The sequence below is a fragment of the Salvelinus alpinus genome, chromosome 6 (assembly GCF_045679555.1).
Source record: "Salvelinus alpinus chromosome 6, SLU_Salpinus.1, whole genome shotgun sequence".
Classification (NCBI taxonomy): domain Eukaryota; kingdom Metazoa; phylum Chordata; class Actinopteri; order Salmoniformes; family Salmonidae; genus Salvelinus; species Salvelinus alpinus.
Genome location: NC_092091.1, coordinates 11679167 through 11695295, shown reverse-complemented (window position 1 = coordinate 11695295; position 16129 = coordinate 11679167). Strand labels below are relative to the sequence as shown.

General features: G+C 46.2%; 1 protein-coding gene across 1 annotated transcript; it reads left to right on the top strand.

The window, feature by feature from the left end:
- The first annotated feature begins 682 nt into the window (after positions 1–682).
- On the top strand, positions 683–15255 carry LOC139577512 (tripartite motif-containing protein 16-like). Its single transcript, XM_071404552.1, has 6 exons — positions 683–1314; positions 2802–2897; positions 12671–12904; positions 14005–14164; positions 14290–14349; positions 14585–15255. The coding sequence occupies exons 1-6, from the start codon at positions 718–720 to the stop codon at positions 15094–15096; spliced, it is 1659 nt and encodes a 552-aa protein (XP_071260653.1). The 5' UTR covers positions 683–717; the 3' UTR covers positions 15097–15255.
- The last annotated feature ends 874 nt before the right edge of the window (positions 15256–16129 follow it).

Below are 16129 nucleotides of genomic sequence, written 5' to 3'. Positions count from 1 at the left end.
AGGCTTCCTTTAGGTCTCCTGGGATTTAAACTCTGAATACAGAGAGATAGTATTACCTCGTTCTCAATGATCAGTCATACAGTATTTATTTCAACTACAGTACATTGTATCAATATTTTTATTACATTTTTATTTAACTAAGTCAGTTAAGAACACATTTTCATTTACAATGACGGCCGAGGAACAGTGGGTTAACTACCTTGTTCAGGGGCAGAACGACAGATTTATACCTTGTCAGCTCAGTGATTCAATCTAGCAAACTTTCGGTTACTGGCCCAACGCTCTAACCACTAGGCTACCTGCCGCCCCAATATCAAGTCCCCCCTCATTACAACCACTTATGAATAATTATAGACACTCATAATCAGTGTTATAACACATAAGTGTATTATAAGGCATTATTAAGGTCATTAAAATCATTATAATATGTACTTCATAGAAAGTTTTACTCTTTATATATTCCAACAACTCACGTGTTAGATTTATTCCTTATTAAAGGCCCTAACCTAGGAACTAAAATCTTCTCGATCCTTCTTGATGTTGCATGCAGTTCTCTCCCTCCCTCCCTCCCTCCCTGCCTGCACCACTCCCTCCCTCTAACCCCACCTCTCTGGCAGAAGCAGGAAGACCATCCCACACCCCAAAACTATTTTATAAGAAAAGGAAACTGATCAGTCTCTGTGTCATCTGTCTCTGTGAGAGTGAACAACAGTCCAAATGGCTCAGCAGGGAGTTTTGCTGGACCAGGACCAGTTCTGTTGTTCTGTCTGTCTGGATCTACTGAAGGAACCAGTCACCAGCCCCTGTGGACACAGTTACTGTAGAAGCTGTATTGAGGGCTGCTGGGATCAGGATGTTCTGAAAGGGGTCTATAGCTGTCCTCAGTGCAGACAGACCTTCACTCCAAGGCCTAATCTGAGGAAAAATAACATGTTGGCTGAGATGGTGGAGAAACTGAGGAAGACAGGACTCCAGGCTGCTCCCCCTCCTGCTCTGTGCTATGCTGGACCTGGAGATGTGGCGTGTGATTTCTGCACTGGGACCAGAAAGCAGAAAGCCCTCATGTCCTGTCTGGTGTGTCTGGCCTCTTACTGTGAGAGTCACCTCAAACCTCACTATGAATCTCCTGCTTTCAAGAAGCACAAGCTGGTCAAAGCCACCGCACAACTACAGGAGAAGATCTGCTCTCATCATGACAAACTGCTGGAGGTTTACTGTCGTACCGATCAGCAGTGTATCTGTTATCAGTGTGTGATGGATGAACATAAAGGCCATGATACAGTGTCAGCTGCAGCAGAGAGGACTGAGAAACAGGTAAGACCAGAACAACTTGTTGGTGACTGTCTGATAAACAAAGAATTAAAGATACAGTAGGAACTAAGGCTGTTTGAATATGAGATCATTCAAATTAAATTGATCCTCAGCAGAACAAATATGAACACAAACCTTGATTATGTTAACCCAGATTCTCCAAATGTATCACCATTTTCTAAACTCTGTTAGGTTCTGAACAGACAGAGTGAAAACTCAAACCAAGTTTATTCACCCACTGGGTCATACAGCTGCAAAGACAATGTATGATTACACAAGTACATATATTTATAACCTCATACTAGGTGGGATCAACTCTTTACACAACTAGACAGCCAATACATCTCTGATGCTAGGCAGGAACTTAATTGGTTCCTCTCACTGGTGTCTGATGCTAGAACCTTGGTGAAGTGTACGTGTGTGAGATAGGACTGTAGTAGGAGGGTTGTTGTGGTGGCCCCTCTGTGTGAGATAGGACTGTAGTAGGAGGGTTGTTGTGGTGGCCCCTCTGTGTGAGATAGGACTGTAGTAGGAGGGTTGTTGTGGTGGCCCCTCTGTGTGAGATAGGACTGTAGTAGGAGGGTTGTTGTGGTGGCCCCTCTGTGTGAGATAGGACTGTAGTAGGAGGGTTGTTGTGGTGGCCCCTCTGTGTGAGATAGGACTGTAGTAGGAGGGTTGTTGTGGTGGCCCCTCTGTGTGAGATAGGACTGTAGTAGGAGGGTTGTTGTGGTGGCCCCTCTGTGTGAGATAGGACTGTAGTAGGAGGGTTGTTGTGGTGGCCCCTCTGTGTGAGATAGGACTGTAGTAGGAGGGTTGTTGTGGTGGCCCCTCTGTGTGAGATAGGACTGTAGTAGGAGGGTTGTTGTGGTGGCCCCTCTGTGTGAGATAGGACTGTAGTAGGAGGGTTGTTGTGGTGGGCCCCTCTGGCCCCTCTCCCAGAGGTTAATTCTCACTTCATCTGTTGACTTGACCTCGAGACAAATCCCTCCTAGTTCTGCAGCTGGCCTGCCTTATCAGAAACTGAAACTAGTTTCCTTTTGCCTCCCTCTTTAGGAACATTGATATTCAACAATAACATATTTGAACAGAATATTTCAGCACTTCCTCATGTCTCACTCAGTAACTTTCCACACACCAAGTTCCGATCCACCCTTCATTGACCCAAACATATACATTCCTTATACATGTAAAGTACTCAATATCTTCTAGAATGGTAATATGAATAAGTATATTTCAAGTTAGAATTCAACAAGTCAAACACCATTATTATTCATTATCAAAGACCATTATCATTTGTTATCAAACACCCAATCAGCTCCCTGATTTGTGTTCTGTTAAAACTATAATAACTCACATAACATTATAATTTCACACAGACACTTACTCAACTTTTAATCCCTATTTTCTATGGGCCCTATGTCACATTACTATACTATTGATCTACTGGACTAATAAAGCTTGATAGCTCATTGAAGAGTGATTCTCCACAGAGGCAGCTGGGGATGAGTCAGCAGAAGGTCCAGCAGAGATTCCAGGAGAGAGAGAAGGAGCTGAAGGAGCTCCAACAGGCTGTGGAGTCTTTCAAGGTGAGTATTTTTGACCAGAGGAGACACACCATTTCACTTCTCTCCTCCAGTCAGAGAGAGAGGAGAGGGGCCCCTCTCCAATATCACTGACCCCACTGACGGGAACAGGCTGTCTGGACCCCTTTCAGTGAATAGACTGCTTAATGTAACCAGCGGGATATGAACCCGGGTCTACTGCGGGAGAAAGCAACATCTTGACATTCCCTATCGGGCCGAGGGACAACTGATTGAAGTTGCAGGTGGGGCTACCTCATCACATAACATTGAGTAACCATGACCGACTCGTGTCCTCTCTCTCTCTCTCTCTCTCTCTAATCCCTCCCCCTCTCAATTAAATTCAATTCAAAGGGCTTTATTGGCATGGGAACATACAGTTGAAGTCGGAAGTTTACATACACCTTAGCCAAATACATTTAAACTCAGTTTTTCACAATTTCTGACATTTAATCCTTGTAACAATTCCCTGTCTTAGGTCAGTTAGGATCACCACTTTATTTTAAGAATGTGAAATGTCAGAATAATAGTAGAGAGAATGATTTATTTCAGCTTTTATTTATTTCATCACATTCCCAGTGGGTCAGAAGTTTACATACCCTCAATTAGTATTTGGTAGCATTGCCTTTAAATTGTTTAACTTGGGTCAAACGTTTCGGGTAGCCTTCCACAAGCTTCCCACAATAAGTTTTGGCCCATTCCTCCTGACTGAGCTGGTGTAACTGAGTCAGGTTTGTAGGCCTCCTTGCTCGCACACGCTTTTTCAGTTCTGCCCACAAATTTTCCATAGGATTGAGGTCAGGGCTTTGTGATGGCCACTCCATTATCTGGTCTTTATTGTCCTTAAGCCATTTTGCCACAACTTTGGAAGTATGCTTGGGGTCATTGTCCATTTGGAAGACCCATTTGCGACCAAGCATTAACTTCCTGACTGATGTCTTGAGATGTTTCTTCAATATATCCACATCATTCTCCTGCCTCATGATGCTATCTATTTTGTGAAGCGCACCAGTCCCTCCTGCAGCAAATCACCCCAACAACATGATGCAGCCAGCCCCGTGCTTCACGGTTGGGATGGTGTTCTTCGGCTTGCAAACATCCCCCTTTTTCCTCCAAACATAATGATGGTCATTATGGCCAAATACAGTGAGGGAAAAAAGTATTTGATCCCCTGCTGATTTTGTACGTTTGCCCACTGACAAAGAAATGATCAGTCTATAATTTTAATGGTAGGTTTATTTGATCAGTGAGAGACAGAATATCAACAAAAAAATCCAGAAAAACGCATGTCAAAAATGTTATGAATTGATTTGCATTTTAATGAGGGAAATAAGTATTTGACCCCTCTGCAAAACATGACTTAGTACTTGGTGGCAAAACCCTTGTTGGCAATCACAGAGGTCAGACGTTTCTTGTAGTTGGCCACCAGGTTTGCACACATCTCAGGAGGGATTTTGTCCCACTCCTCTTTGCAGATCTTCTTCAAGTCATTAAGGTTTTGAGGCTGACGTTTGGCAACTCGAACCTTCAGCTCCCTCCACAGATTTTCTATGGGATTAAGGTCTGGATACTGGCTAGGCCACTCCAGGACCTTAATGTGCTTCTTCTTGAGCCACTCCTTTGTTGCCTTGGCCGTGTGTTTTGGGTCATTGTCATGCTGGAATACCCATCCACGACCCATTTTCAATACCCTGGCTGAGGGAAGGAGGTTTTCACCCAAGATTTGACGGTACATGGCCCCGTCCATCGTCCCTTTGATGCGGTGAAGTTGTCCTGTCCCTTTAGCAGAAAAACACCCCCAAAGCATAATGTTTCCACCTCCATGTTTGACGGTGGGGATGGTTTCTTGGGGTCATAGGCAGCATTCCTCCTCCTCCAAACACGGCAAGTTGGGTTGATGCCAAAGAACTCCATTTTGGTCTCATCTGACCACAACACGTTCACCCAGTTGTCCTCTGAATCATTCAGATGTTCATTGGCAAACTTCAGACGGGCATGTATATGTGCTTTCTTGAGCAGGGGGACTTTGCGGGCGCTGCAGGATTTCAGTCCTTCACGGCATAGTGTGTTACCAATTGTTTTCTTGATGACTATGGTCCCAGCTGCCTTGAGATCATTGACAAGATCTTCCTGTGTAGTTCTGGGCTGATTCCTCACCGTTCTCATGATCATTGCAACTTCACGAGGTGAGATCTTGCATGGAGCCCCAGGCTGAGGGAGATTGACAGGTCTTTTGTGTTTCTTCCATTTGCGAATAATCACAGAAACTGTTGTCACCTTCTCACCAAGCTGCTTGGCGATGGTCTTGTAGCCCATTCCAGCCTTGTGTAGGTCTACAATCTTGTCCCTGACATCCTTGGAGAGCTCTTTGGTCTTGGCCATGGTGGAGAGTTTGGAATCTGATTGATTGATTGCTTCTGTGGACAGGTATCTTTTATACAGGTAAGAAACTGAGATTAGGAGCACTCCCTTTAAGAGTGTGCTCCTAATCTCCGTTCGTTACCTGTATGAAAGACACCTGGGAGCCAGAAATCTTTTTGATTGAGAAGGGGTCAAATACTTATTTCCCTCATTAAAATGCAAATCAATTTATAACATTTTTGACATGCATTTTTCTGGATATTTTTGTTGTTATTCTGTCTCTCACTGTTCAAATAAACCTACCATTAAAATTATAGACTGATCATATCTTTGTCAGTGGGCAAACGTACAAAATCAGCAGGGGATCAAATACTTTTTTCCCTCACTGTAGTTCTATTTTTGTGTCATCAGACCAGAGGACATTTCTCCAAAAAGTACCATCTTTGTTCCCATGTGTAGTTGCAAACCGTAGTCTGGCTTTTTTATGGTGGTTTTGGAGCAGTGGCTTCTTCCTTGCTGAGCGGCCTTTCAGGTTATGTCGATACAGGACTCGTTTAACTGTGGATATAGATACTTTTGTACCTGTTTCCTCCAGCATCTTCACAAGGTACTTTGCTGTCGTTCTGGGATTGATTTGCAATTCTCGCACCAAAGTACGTTCATCTCTAGGAGACAGAACGCGTCTCCGTCCTGAGAGATATGATGGCTGCGTGGTCCCATGGTGTTTATACTTACGTACTATTGTTTGTACAGATGAACATGGTACCTTCAGGCATTTGGAAATTGCTCTCAAGGACGATCCAGACTTGTGGAGGTCTACAATTTATTTTCTGTGGTTTTGTCTGATTTCTTTTGATTTTCCCATGATGTCAAGCAAAGAGGCACTGAGTTTGAAGGTAGGCCTTGAAATACATCCACAGGTACACATCCAATTGACTCAAAGTATGTCAATTAGCCTATCAGAAGCTTCTAAAGCCATGACATCATTTTGTGGAATTTACCAAGCTGTTTAAAGGCACAGTTAACTTAGTGTATGTAAACTTCTGACCCACTGGAATTGTGACACAGTGAATTATAAGTGAAATAATCTGTCTGGTAACAATTGTTGGAAAAATGACTTGTGTCATGCACAAAGTAGATGTTCTATCCGACTTGCCAAAACTATAGTTTGTTAACAAGAAATTTGTGGAGTGGTTGAAAAATTTGTTTTAATGACTCCAACCTAAGTGTATGTAAACTTCCGACTTCAACTGTATGTGTACATTGCCAAAGAAAGTGAAATAGATGATAAACAAAAGTGGAATAAACAATCAGAAATGAACATTAAACATTACACTCACAAAAGTTTCAAAGGAATAGAGACATTTCAAATGTTATAATTCAAGTGCAAACAGAGTGAGCCGTGCGCCAGACCGAGTTCTGGAGGTGAAATGGAAATGAAGGAGGGAGAGTTAAGTGAGGTAGAAGGTGTGGAGAAGAGCTCAGAACCAGAGCCTGGCATCAATGGACATGATAAAGAAGAATCTGGTGCAGTAGGAGTTACATTGTTGGAGAAAGTGGATCCATATCTTTTGGCAGGTCCATTTGTGGTTTCAGGGTGGGTGGGAAAGGAGTTGGGTGCAGTTGAATCAGTGAAGGTAACCTGTAATGGACTTGTGATAATTCGGCACACACTTTGGCACACTTTGGCACACTTCCGGCGCCGACCGAGATGGCCGCCTCGCTTCGCGTTCCTAGGAAAATATGCAGTATTTTGTTTTTTTATGTGTTATTCCTTACATTGGTACCCCAGGTAATCTTAGGTTTCATTACATACAGTCGGGAGGAACTACTGAATATAAGAGCAACGTCAACTCACCATCGTTACAACCAGGAATATGACTTTCCCGAAGCGGATCCAGTGTTTTGCCTTCCACCCAATACAATGGATCTGATCCCACCCGGCGACCCTAAGCGACGCCGTAAAAGGGGCAAACGAAGCGGTCTCCTGGTCAGGCTTCGGAGACGGGCACATCGCGCTCCACTCCCTAGCATACTACTCGCCAATGTCCAGTCTCTTGACAATAAGGTTGATGAAATCCGAGCAAGGGTAACATTCCAGAGAGACATCAGAGATTGTAACGTTCTCTGCTTCACGGAAACATGGCTCACTCAAGAGACGCTAACGGAGTCGGTACAGCCAGCTGGTTTCTTCACGCATCGCGCCGACAGAAACAAACATCTTTCTGGTAAGAAGAGGGGCTGGGGTGTATGCCTTATGATTAACGAGACGTGGTGTGATCATAACAACATACAGGAACTCAAGTCATTCTGTTCACCTGATCTAGAATTCCTCACAATCAAATGTCGACCGCATTATCTACCAAGGGAATTCTCTTCGATTATAATCACAGCCGTATATATTCCCCCCCAAGCAGACACATCGATGGCCCTGAACGAACTTTATCTGACTCTTTGTAAACTGGAAACCACACACCCTGAGGCTGCATTCATCGTAGCTGGGGATTTTAACAAGGCTAATCTGAAAACAAAACTCCCTAAATTCTATCAGCATATCGATTGTGCTACTAGGGCTGGTAAAACCTTGGATCATTGTTATACCAACTTCCGCGACGCATATAAGGCCCTCCCCCGCCCTCCTTTCGGAAAAGCTGACCACGACTCCATTTTGTTGCTTCCAGCCTACAAACAGAAACTAAAACAACAAGCTCCCTCGCTCAGGTCTGTTCAACGCTGGTCCGACCAATCTGATTCCACGCTTCAAGACTGCTTCGATCACGTGGATTGGGATATGTTCCGCATTGCGTCCAACAACAATATTGACGAATACGCTGATTCGGTGAGCGAGTTCATTAGAAAGTGCATTGACGATGTCGTACCCACAGCAACGATTAAAACATTCCCAAACCAGAAACCGTGGATTGATGGCAGCATTCGCGTGAAAGCGCGAACCACTGCTTTTAACCAGGGCAAGGTGACCGGAAACATGACCGAATACAAACAGTGTAGCTATTCTCTCCGCAAGGCAATCAAACAAGCTAAGTCCCAGTATAGAGACAAAGTAGAGTCGCAATTCAACAGCTCAGACACAAGAGGTATGTGGCAGGGTCTACAGTCAATCACGGATTACAAAAAGAAAACCAGCCCCGTCGCGGACCAGGATGTCTTGCTCCCAGACAGGCTAAATAACTTTTTTGCTCGCTTTGAGGACAATACAGTGCCACTGACACGGCCCGCTACCAAAACCTGCGGGCTCTCCTTCACTGCAGCCGAGGTTAGTAAAACATTTAAACGTGTTAACCCTCGCAAGGCTACAGGCCCAGACGGCATTCCCAGCCGCGTCCTCAGAGCATGCGCAGACCAGCTGGCTGGTGTGTTTACGGACATATTCAATCAATCCTTATCCCAGTCTGCTGTCCCCACATGCTTCAAGAGGGCCACCATTGTTCCTGTTCCCAAGAAAGCTAAAGTAACTGAGCTAAACGACTACCGCCTGTAGCACTCACTTCCGTCATCATGAAGTGCTTTGAGAGACTAGTCAAGGACCATATCACCTCCACCCTACCTGACACCCTAGACCCACTCCAATTTGCTTACCGACCCAATAGGTCCACAGACGACGCAATCGCAACCACACTGCACACTGCCCTAACCCATCTGGACAAGAGGAATACCTATGTGAGAATGCTGTTCATCGACTACAGCTCAGCATTTAACACCATAGTACCCTCCAAACTCGTCATCAAGCTCGAGACCCTGGGTCTCGACCCCGCCCTGTGCAACTGGGTCCTGGACTTCCTGACGGGCCGCCCCCAGGTGGTGAGGGTAGGTAACAACATCTCCACCCCGCTGATCCTCAACACCGGGGCCCCACAAGGGTGCGTTCTGAGCCCTCTCCTGTACTCCCTGTTCACCCACGACTGCGTGGCCATGCACGCCTCCAACTCAATCATCAAGTTTGCGGACGACACGACAGTGGTAGGCTTGATTACCAACAACGACGAGACGGCCTACAGGGAGGAGGTGAGGGCTCTCGGAGTGTGGTGTCAGGAAAATAACCTCACACTCAACGTCAACAAAACAATGAGATGATTGTGGACTTCAGGAAATAGCAGAGGGAGCACCCCCCTATCCACATCGACGGGACAGTAGTGGAGAAGGTGTAAAGTTCCTCGGTGTACACATCACGGACAAACTGAATTGGTCCACCACACAGACAGCGTTGTGAAGAAGGCGCAGCAGCGCCTCTTCAACCTCAGGAGGCTGAAGAAATTCGGCTTGTCACCAAAAGCACTCACAAACTTCTACAGATGCACAATCGAGAGCATCCTGTCGGGCTGTATCACCGCCTGGTACGGCAACTGCTCCGCCCACAACCGTAAGGCTCTCCAGAGGGTAGTGAGGTCTGCACAACGCATCACCGGGGGCAAACTACCTGCCCTCCAGGACACCTACACCACCCGATGTCACAGGAAGGCCATAAAGATCATCAAGGACAACAACCACCCAAGCCACTGCCTGTTCACCCCGCTATCATCCAGAAGGCGAGGTCAGTACAGGTGCATCAAAGCAGGGACCGAGAGACTGAAAAACAGCTTCTATCTCAAGGCCATCAGACTGTTAAACAGCCACCACTAACATTTAGTGGCCGCTGCCAACATACTGACTCAACTCCAGACACTTTAATAATGGGAATTGATGGAAATTATGTAAAAATGTACCACTAGCCACTTTAAACAATGCCACTTAATATAATGTTTACATACCCTACATTACTCATCTCATATGTATATGTATATACTGTACTCTATATCATCTACTGCATCTTGCCATCTTTATGTAATACATGTATCACTAGCCACTTTAAACTATGCCACTTTATGTTTACATACCCTACATTACTCATCTCATATGTATATACTGTACTCTATACCATCTACTGCATCTTGCCTATGCCGTTCTGTACCATCACTCATTCATATATCTTTATGTACATATTCTTTATCCCTTTACACTTGTGTGTATAAGGTAGTAGTTGTGGAATTGTTAGGTTAGATTACTTGTTGGTTATTACTGCATTGTCGGAACTAGAAGCACAAGCATTTCGCTACACTCGCATTAACATCTGCTAACCATGTGTATGTGACAAATAAAATGTTCTTTTATTTGATTTGATATTTGTTTGTGTTTCTTACATTTACATTTACATTTAAGTCATTTAGCAGACGCTCTTATCCAGAGCGACTTACAAATTGGTGCATTCACCTTATGATATCCAGTGGAACAACCACTTTACAATAGTGCATCTAACTCTTTTAAGGGGGGGGGGTTAGAAGGATTACTTTATCCTATCCTAGGTATTCCTTAAAGAGGTGGCGTTTCAGGTGTCTCCGGAAGGTGGTGATTGACTCCGCTGACCTGGCGTCGTGAGGGAGTTTGTTCCACCATTGGGGTGCCAGAGCAGCGAACAGTTTTGACTGGGCTGAGCGGGAACTGTACTTCCTCAGAGGTAGGGAGGCGAGCAGGCCAGAGGTGGATGAACGCAGTGCCCTTGTTTGGGTGTAGGGCCTGATCAGAGCCTGAAGGTACGGAGGTGCCGTTCCCCTCACAGCTCCGTAGGCAAGCACCATGGTCTTGTAGCGAATGCGAGCTTCAACTGGAAGCCAGTGGAGAGAGCGGAGGAGCGGGGTGACGTGAGAGAACTTGGGAAAGTTGAACACCAGACGGGCTGCGGCGTTCTGGATGAGTTGTAGGGGTTTAATGGCACAGGCAGGGAGCCCAGCCAACAGCGAGTTGCAGTAATCCAGACGGGAGATGACAAGTGCCTGGATTAGGACCTGCGCCGCTTCCTGCGTGAGGCAGGGTCGTACTCTGCGAATGTTGTAGAGCATGAACCTACAGGAACGGGTCACCGCCTTGATGTTAGTTGAGAACGACAGGGTGTTGTCCAGGATCACGCCAAGGTTCTTAGCACTCTGGGAGGAGGACACAATGGAGTTGTCAACCGTGATGGCGAGATCATGGAACGGGCAGTCCTTCCCCGGGAGGAAGAGCAGCTCCGTCTTGCCGAGGTTCAGCTTGAGGTGGTGATCCGTCATCCACACTGATATGTCTGCCAGACATGCAGAGATGCGATTCACCACCTGGTTATCAGAGGGGGGAAAGGAGAAGATTAATTGTGTGTCGTCTGCATAGCAATGATAGGAGAGACCATGTGAGGATATGACAGAGCCAAGTGACTTGGTGTATAGCGAGAATAGGAGAGGGCCTAGAACAGAGCCCTGGGGGACACCAGTGGTGAGAGCACGTGGTGCGGAGACAGATTCTCGCCACGCCACCTGGTAGGAGCGACCTGTCAGGTAGGACGCAATCCAAGCGTGGGCCGCGCCGGAGATGCCCAGCTCGGAGAGGGTGGAGAGGAGGATATGATGGTTCACAGTATCAAAGGCAGCCGATAGGTCTAGAAGGATGAGAGCAGAGGAGAGAGAGTTAGCTTTAGCAGTGCGGAGCGCCTCCGTGACACAGAGAAGAGCAGTCTCAGTTTCTTCTGACCAGAGGGAGTGGGAGCTCCGTGTCACGCAACTTGGGTCAAGATTTGTTTCTTGCTTTGCTCTCAGGAACAGGGCACCATTGAAAGGAGTGTTTTCTGGGATTGTGTTAAGTGTGGAGGTGGAGAAATTGAAGTTGAAGACTCCTGGTGTTTGTAATACCCGCCGTTTGGTGCGACGCAGACCCGGTGGTGAGTGTGGAGAAACAGTGGAGTCACTGTCAGTCCTTTTGAGTTCTGAGTCTTTACCTGACAAAGTCATGTTAGGATATATCAGTTATCCTGTTAGAGTCTTCGTGTTGAATCCACTGAGCTGTTTCAGGTGCAACGTTTATGGTCAAGTTGCAGCAGTTTGTAGGAGGGAGATTCCAAGATGTGGGAAGTGTGCAGGAGGTCATGGGATAGAGGATTGTGTCGTTTTAGTGGATAAAGTTGTGTGTCAACTGTAGGTGTGTTCAAATCAAATCAAATGTTATTTGTCACATGCGCCGAATACAACAGGTGTAGACATTACAGTGAAATGCTTACTTATGAGCCCCTAAACAACAATGCAGTTTAAAAGGGCTGACACCGCCTGGTATAGAAGTCCTGAATGGGAGGAAGCTTGGCCCCGGTGATGTACTGGGCCGTACACACTACCCTCACTACCCTCTGTAGTGCCTTGCGATCGGAGGCTGAGCAGTTGTCCTACCAGGCAGTGATGTAACCCGTCTGGATGATTTCGATGGTGCAGCTGGCCAAGGTGTGTTCTGTACCTGCCTGTCCACGAGGGGAGACAAGGCCTGGTGGACCTGGAGAGCAGGGGGTGATCATTCTGACTCAAAGCAGCTGGTACTGTACCTACTGTCTCTCTCTGTCTCTCTCTTAACAGCGCTCTGCACAGTCAGCAGTGGAGGACAGTGATCAGATCTTTACTGAGCTGATCCGCTCCATTGAGAGAAGGAGCTCTGAGGTGAAGGAGCTGATCAGAGCCCAAGAGAAGGCTCAAGTGAGTCAAGCTGAAGGACTCCTGGAGCAACTGAAGCAGGAGATAGCTGAGCTGAGGAAGAGAAGCACTGAGCTGGAGCAGCTCTCACACACAGAGGATCACATCCATTTTCTCCAGGTAACTAAACTATCTTGTTCCATGTGATATGAAATTAATTTCATGTGAAACTATTCATCTCAATCATTATGTTGCCCCCCGCCTCTGTCCCTCTCTCTCTCTGTCTCTCTCTCTCTATCTCTCTCTCTCTCTCTCTCTGTCTCTCTCTCTCTGTCGCTCTCTCTCTCTCTTTCCCTCTCTGTCTCTCTGTCCCTCTCTCTCTCTCTCTGTCCGTCCCTCTCTCTCTCTCTCTCTGTATGTCCCTCTCTCTCTCTCTGTCCGTCCCTCTCTCTCTCATTGTCCATCCCTCTCTCTCTGTCCCACTCTCCCTCTGTCCCTCCCTCTGTCCGTCTTTATCCCTCTCTGTCCGTCTCTCTCACTCTCTGTCCGTCTCTGTCCCTCCCTCTGTCTATCTCTGTCCCTCCCTCTGTCCGTCTCTGTCCCTCCCTCTTTCCGTCTCTGTCCCTCCCCCTCTCTGTCATTCCTTCTCTCTCTCTCTCTCTCTCTCTGTCCGTTCCTCTCTCTCTCTGTCCGTCCCTCTCTCTCTCTGTCCGTCCCTCTCGCTCTCTCTCTCTCTCTCTCTCTCTGTCCGTCCCTCTCTCTCTCTCTGTCCGTCCCTCTCTCTCTCTCTCTCTCTGTCCGTCTCTCTCTCTCTCTGTCCGTCCCTCTCTCTCTCTCTCTGACCTTCCCTCTCTCTCTCTCTCTCTCTGTCCCTCCCTCTGTCCGTCTCTCTCCCTCTCTGTCCGTCTCTCTCGCTCTCTGTCCGTCTCTGTCCATCTCTGTCCCTCCCTCTGTCCGTCCCTCTCCCTCTCTGTCCGTCTCTCTCGCTCTCTCTCCGTCTCTCTCGCTCCCTGTCCATCTCTCTCGCTCTCTATCCGTGTCTGTCCGTATCTGTCCCTCCCTCTGTCCGTCTCTGTCTGGCTCTCTGTCTGTCTCTGTATCTTTCTCTCTCTCTGTTCATCTCTGTCCTTCTCTGTCCCTCTGTCTGTCTCTGTCCCTCCCCGTCTCTGTCCCCGTCTCTGTCCCCGTCTCTTCTTGACCCTCTCTCTCCCTCTCTTTCTCTGTCTCTGTCTGTCTCCCTCTCTCTGTCTGTCTCTCTCTTTCTGTCTCTCCCTCTCCAGAGTTATCAGTCTCTCTCGAGTATCAGTGTATCTTCAGACTTACCCAGCATCGTTGTCCGTCCTCTTCAGTACTTTGGAGATGTGAGTAAGACTGTGTCTGAACTGAGAGAGAAACTAGAAGACGTCCTTAAAGGAGAATGGACCAAGATCTCCACTACAGGTGTGTTGAAAATAATAAGAACATCAACTTTTGACCATTGAAAGTTCCCTACAAGTCATATACATGTGGAATATGGTATGATGATAACATTCCCTCTCTCTGTCAATGTGTTTGTGTGTCTGTAGTGAATATAGTGGATGTTGTACTGCCTCCAGAGCCCAAGACCAGAGAACAGTTGTTACAATGTGAGTATCCTTATTGTGAAGTAACTAACAGTCTCTTTTACTGACACTCCTAACAATCCCTCTAGAAATATATAGCAATAGTAGATCTAATCAAAGACTGGGTATCTATCTGACTCTTCATATTTCTCTGATTTGATCTCTGCTGTGCTCTAATCAAAGACAGGGTAGATACAGTATCTGACTTAACTTATTGTTCTAACTCCCCTCATTGGTCTCTGCTCTGCTCTTCTCCCAGATTCCTGTCAGCTCACACTGGACCCAAACACAGCAAACACACGCCTCTCTCTGTCTGAAGGGAACAGAAAGGTGACCACTACATACCAAGACCAACCATATCCTGGTCATCCAGACAGATTCACCAACCAGTGTCAGGTTTTGTGTAGAGAGGGTCTGTCTGGACGCAGTTACTGGGAGGTGGAGAGGAGTGGGTGGTGTGTTTATACAGCAGTCTCATATAAAGACATCAGCAGAACAGAGGCAGATAATGCATTTGGACTCAATAACAAGTCCTGGAGTTTACAGCACTCTAGTGATGGTTATTGTTTCAGACACAATAATGTTGTGACTAAAGTATCAGGCCCTCAGTCCTCCAGAGTAGGAGTGTACCTGGATCACAAGGCAGGTACTATGTCCTTCTACAGTGTCTCTGACACAATGACCCTCCTCCACAGAGTCCAGACCACATTCACTCAGCCCCTCTATCCTGGGTTTCATCTCTGTGGTACTGCTGAGCTGGTTAAACTGTAGTAGGGTCCACATAGATACTAGTCATGCTGGTGTAGTCTATAGCTGAGCTGGTTAAACTGTAGTAGGGTCCACATAGATACTAGTCATGCTGGTGTAGTCTATAGCTGAGCTGGTTAAACTGTAGTAGGGTCCACATTGATACTAGTCATGCTGGTGTAGTTTATAGCTGAGCTGGTTAAACTGTAGTAGGGTCCACATTGATACTAGTCATGCTGGTGTAGTCTATAGCTGAGCTGGTTAAACTGTAGTAGGGTCCACATAGATACTAGTCATGCTGGTGTAGTCTATAGCTGAGCTGGTTAAACTGTAGTAGGGTCCACATAGATACTAGTCATGCTGGTGGTGATGGTCCCCAGATGTGATGATTCATTCTGCTCTGTTTTATGTACAATGATTTAACTGATTTGATCTACAGATGTTCTGAATTAAAATTCAATACTTTCACTTTGATTGATTTGAATTTTAATAGATTTAAGGTGCTCATTGTTTTGTTGACGTTGAGTGTCAGGTTATTTTCCTGACACCACACTCCGAGAGCCCTCACCAGTTTAGAGGCTCGGCCCTAATTGATGTGTTTTCTGTCAGCTGGAGCTGCATGGAAAATGGTCCAGGAACAAAAGGACAATTCAGGACTAGTCAGCCCACTACAGCTGGTATCACTTACTTTCTACTAAACTATATGGTCTGGTTTCCCAGACACAGATTAATCCTAGTCCTAGAATTAAAAGTATGTTCAATGTAGATGTCCGGGAAACCGGCCTGAAATTTGGCATCTTTCATCCTCCCATACTGCTCAGTCCAGCAACATTAAACCTGTCCAGCAGGTGGTGATATTGACCAAACAATAAAACCAGCAGATATCTTGACTTGCCACTCAGTATATCAGTAATGTTCAGAATAGTACTTTAATATCATTGGAGATTGATGGTCTTTTTGATCCACTATCCAGAGTCAGGAACAGATGAAGTTAGGTCTGCTACTGTTCAGTGATTAAAAATGACTTATGGTGATGGGAAATAAAAAATACAACACT

Excerpts from the sequence above, each read along its gene's own strand:
- LOC139577512 (XM_071404552.1), top strand. The coding sequence starts at position 718 with ATGGCTCAGCAGGGAGTTTTGCTGGACCAGGACCAGTTCTGTTGTTCT. Across the intron at positions 12,905-14,004 it reads ATCACATCCATTTTCTCCAG|AGTTATCAGTCTCTCTCGAG; the intron begins GTAACTAAACTA and ends CTCCCTCTCCAG. Across the intron at positions 14,350-14,584 it reads CAGAGAACAGTTGTTACAAT|ATTCCTGTCAGCTCACACTG; the intron begins GTGAGTATCCTT and ends CTCTTCTCCCAG.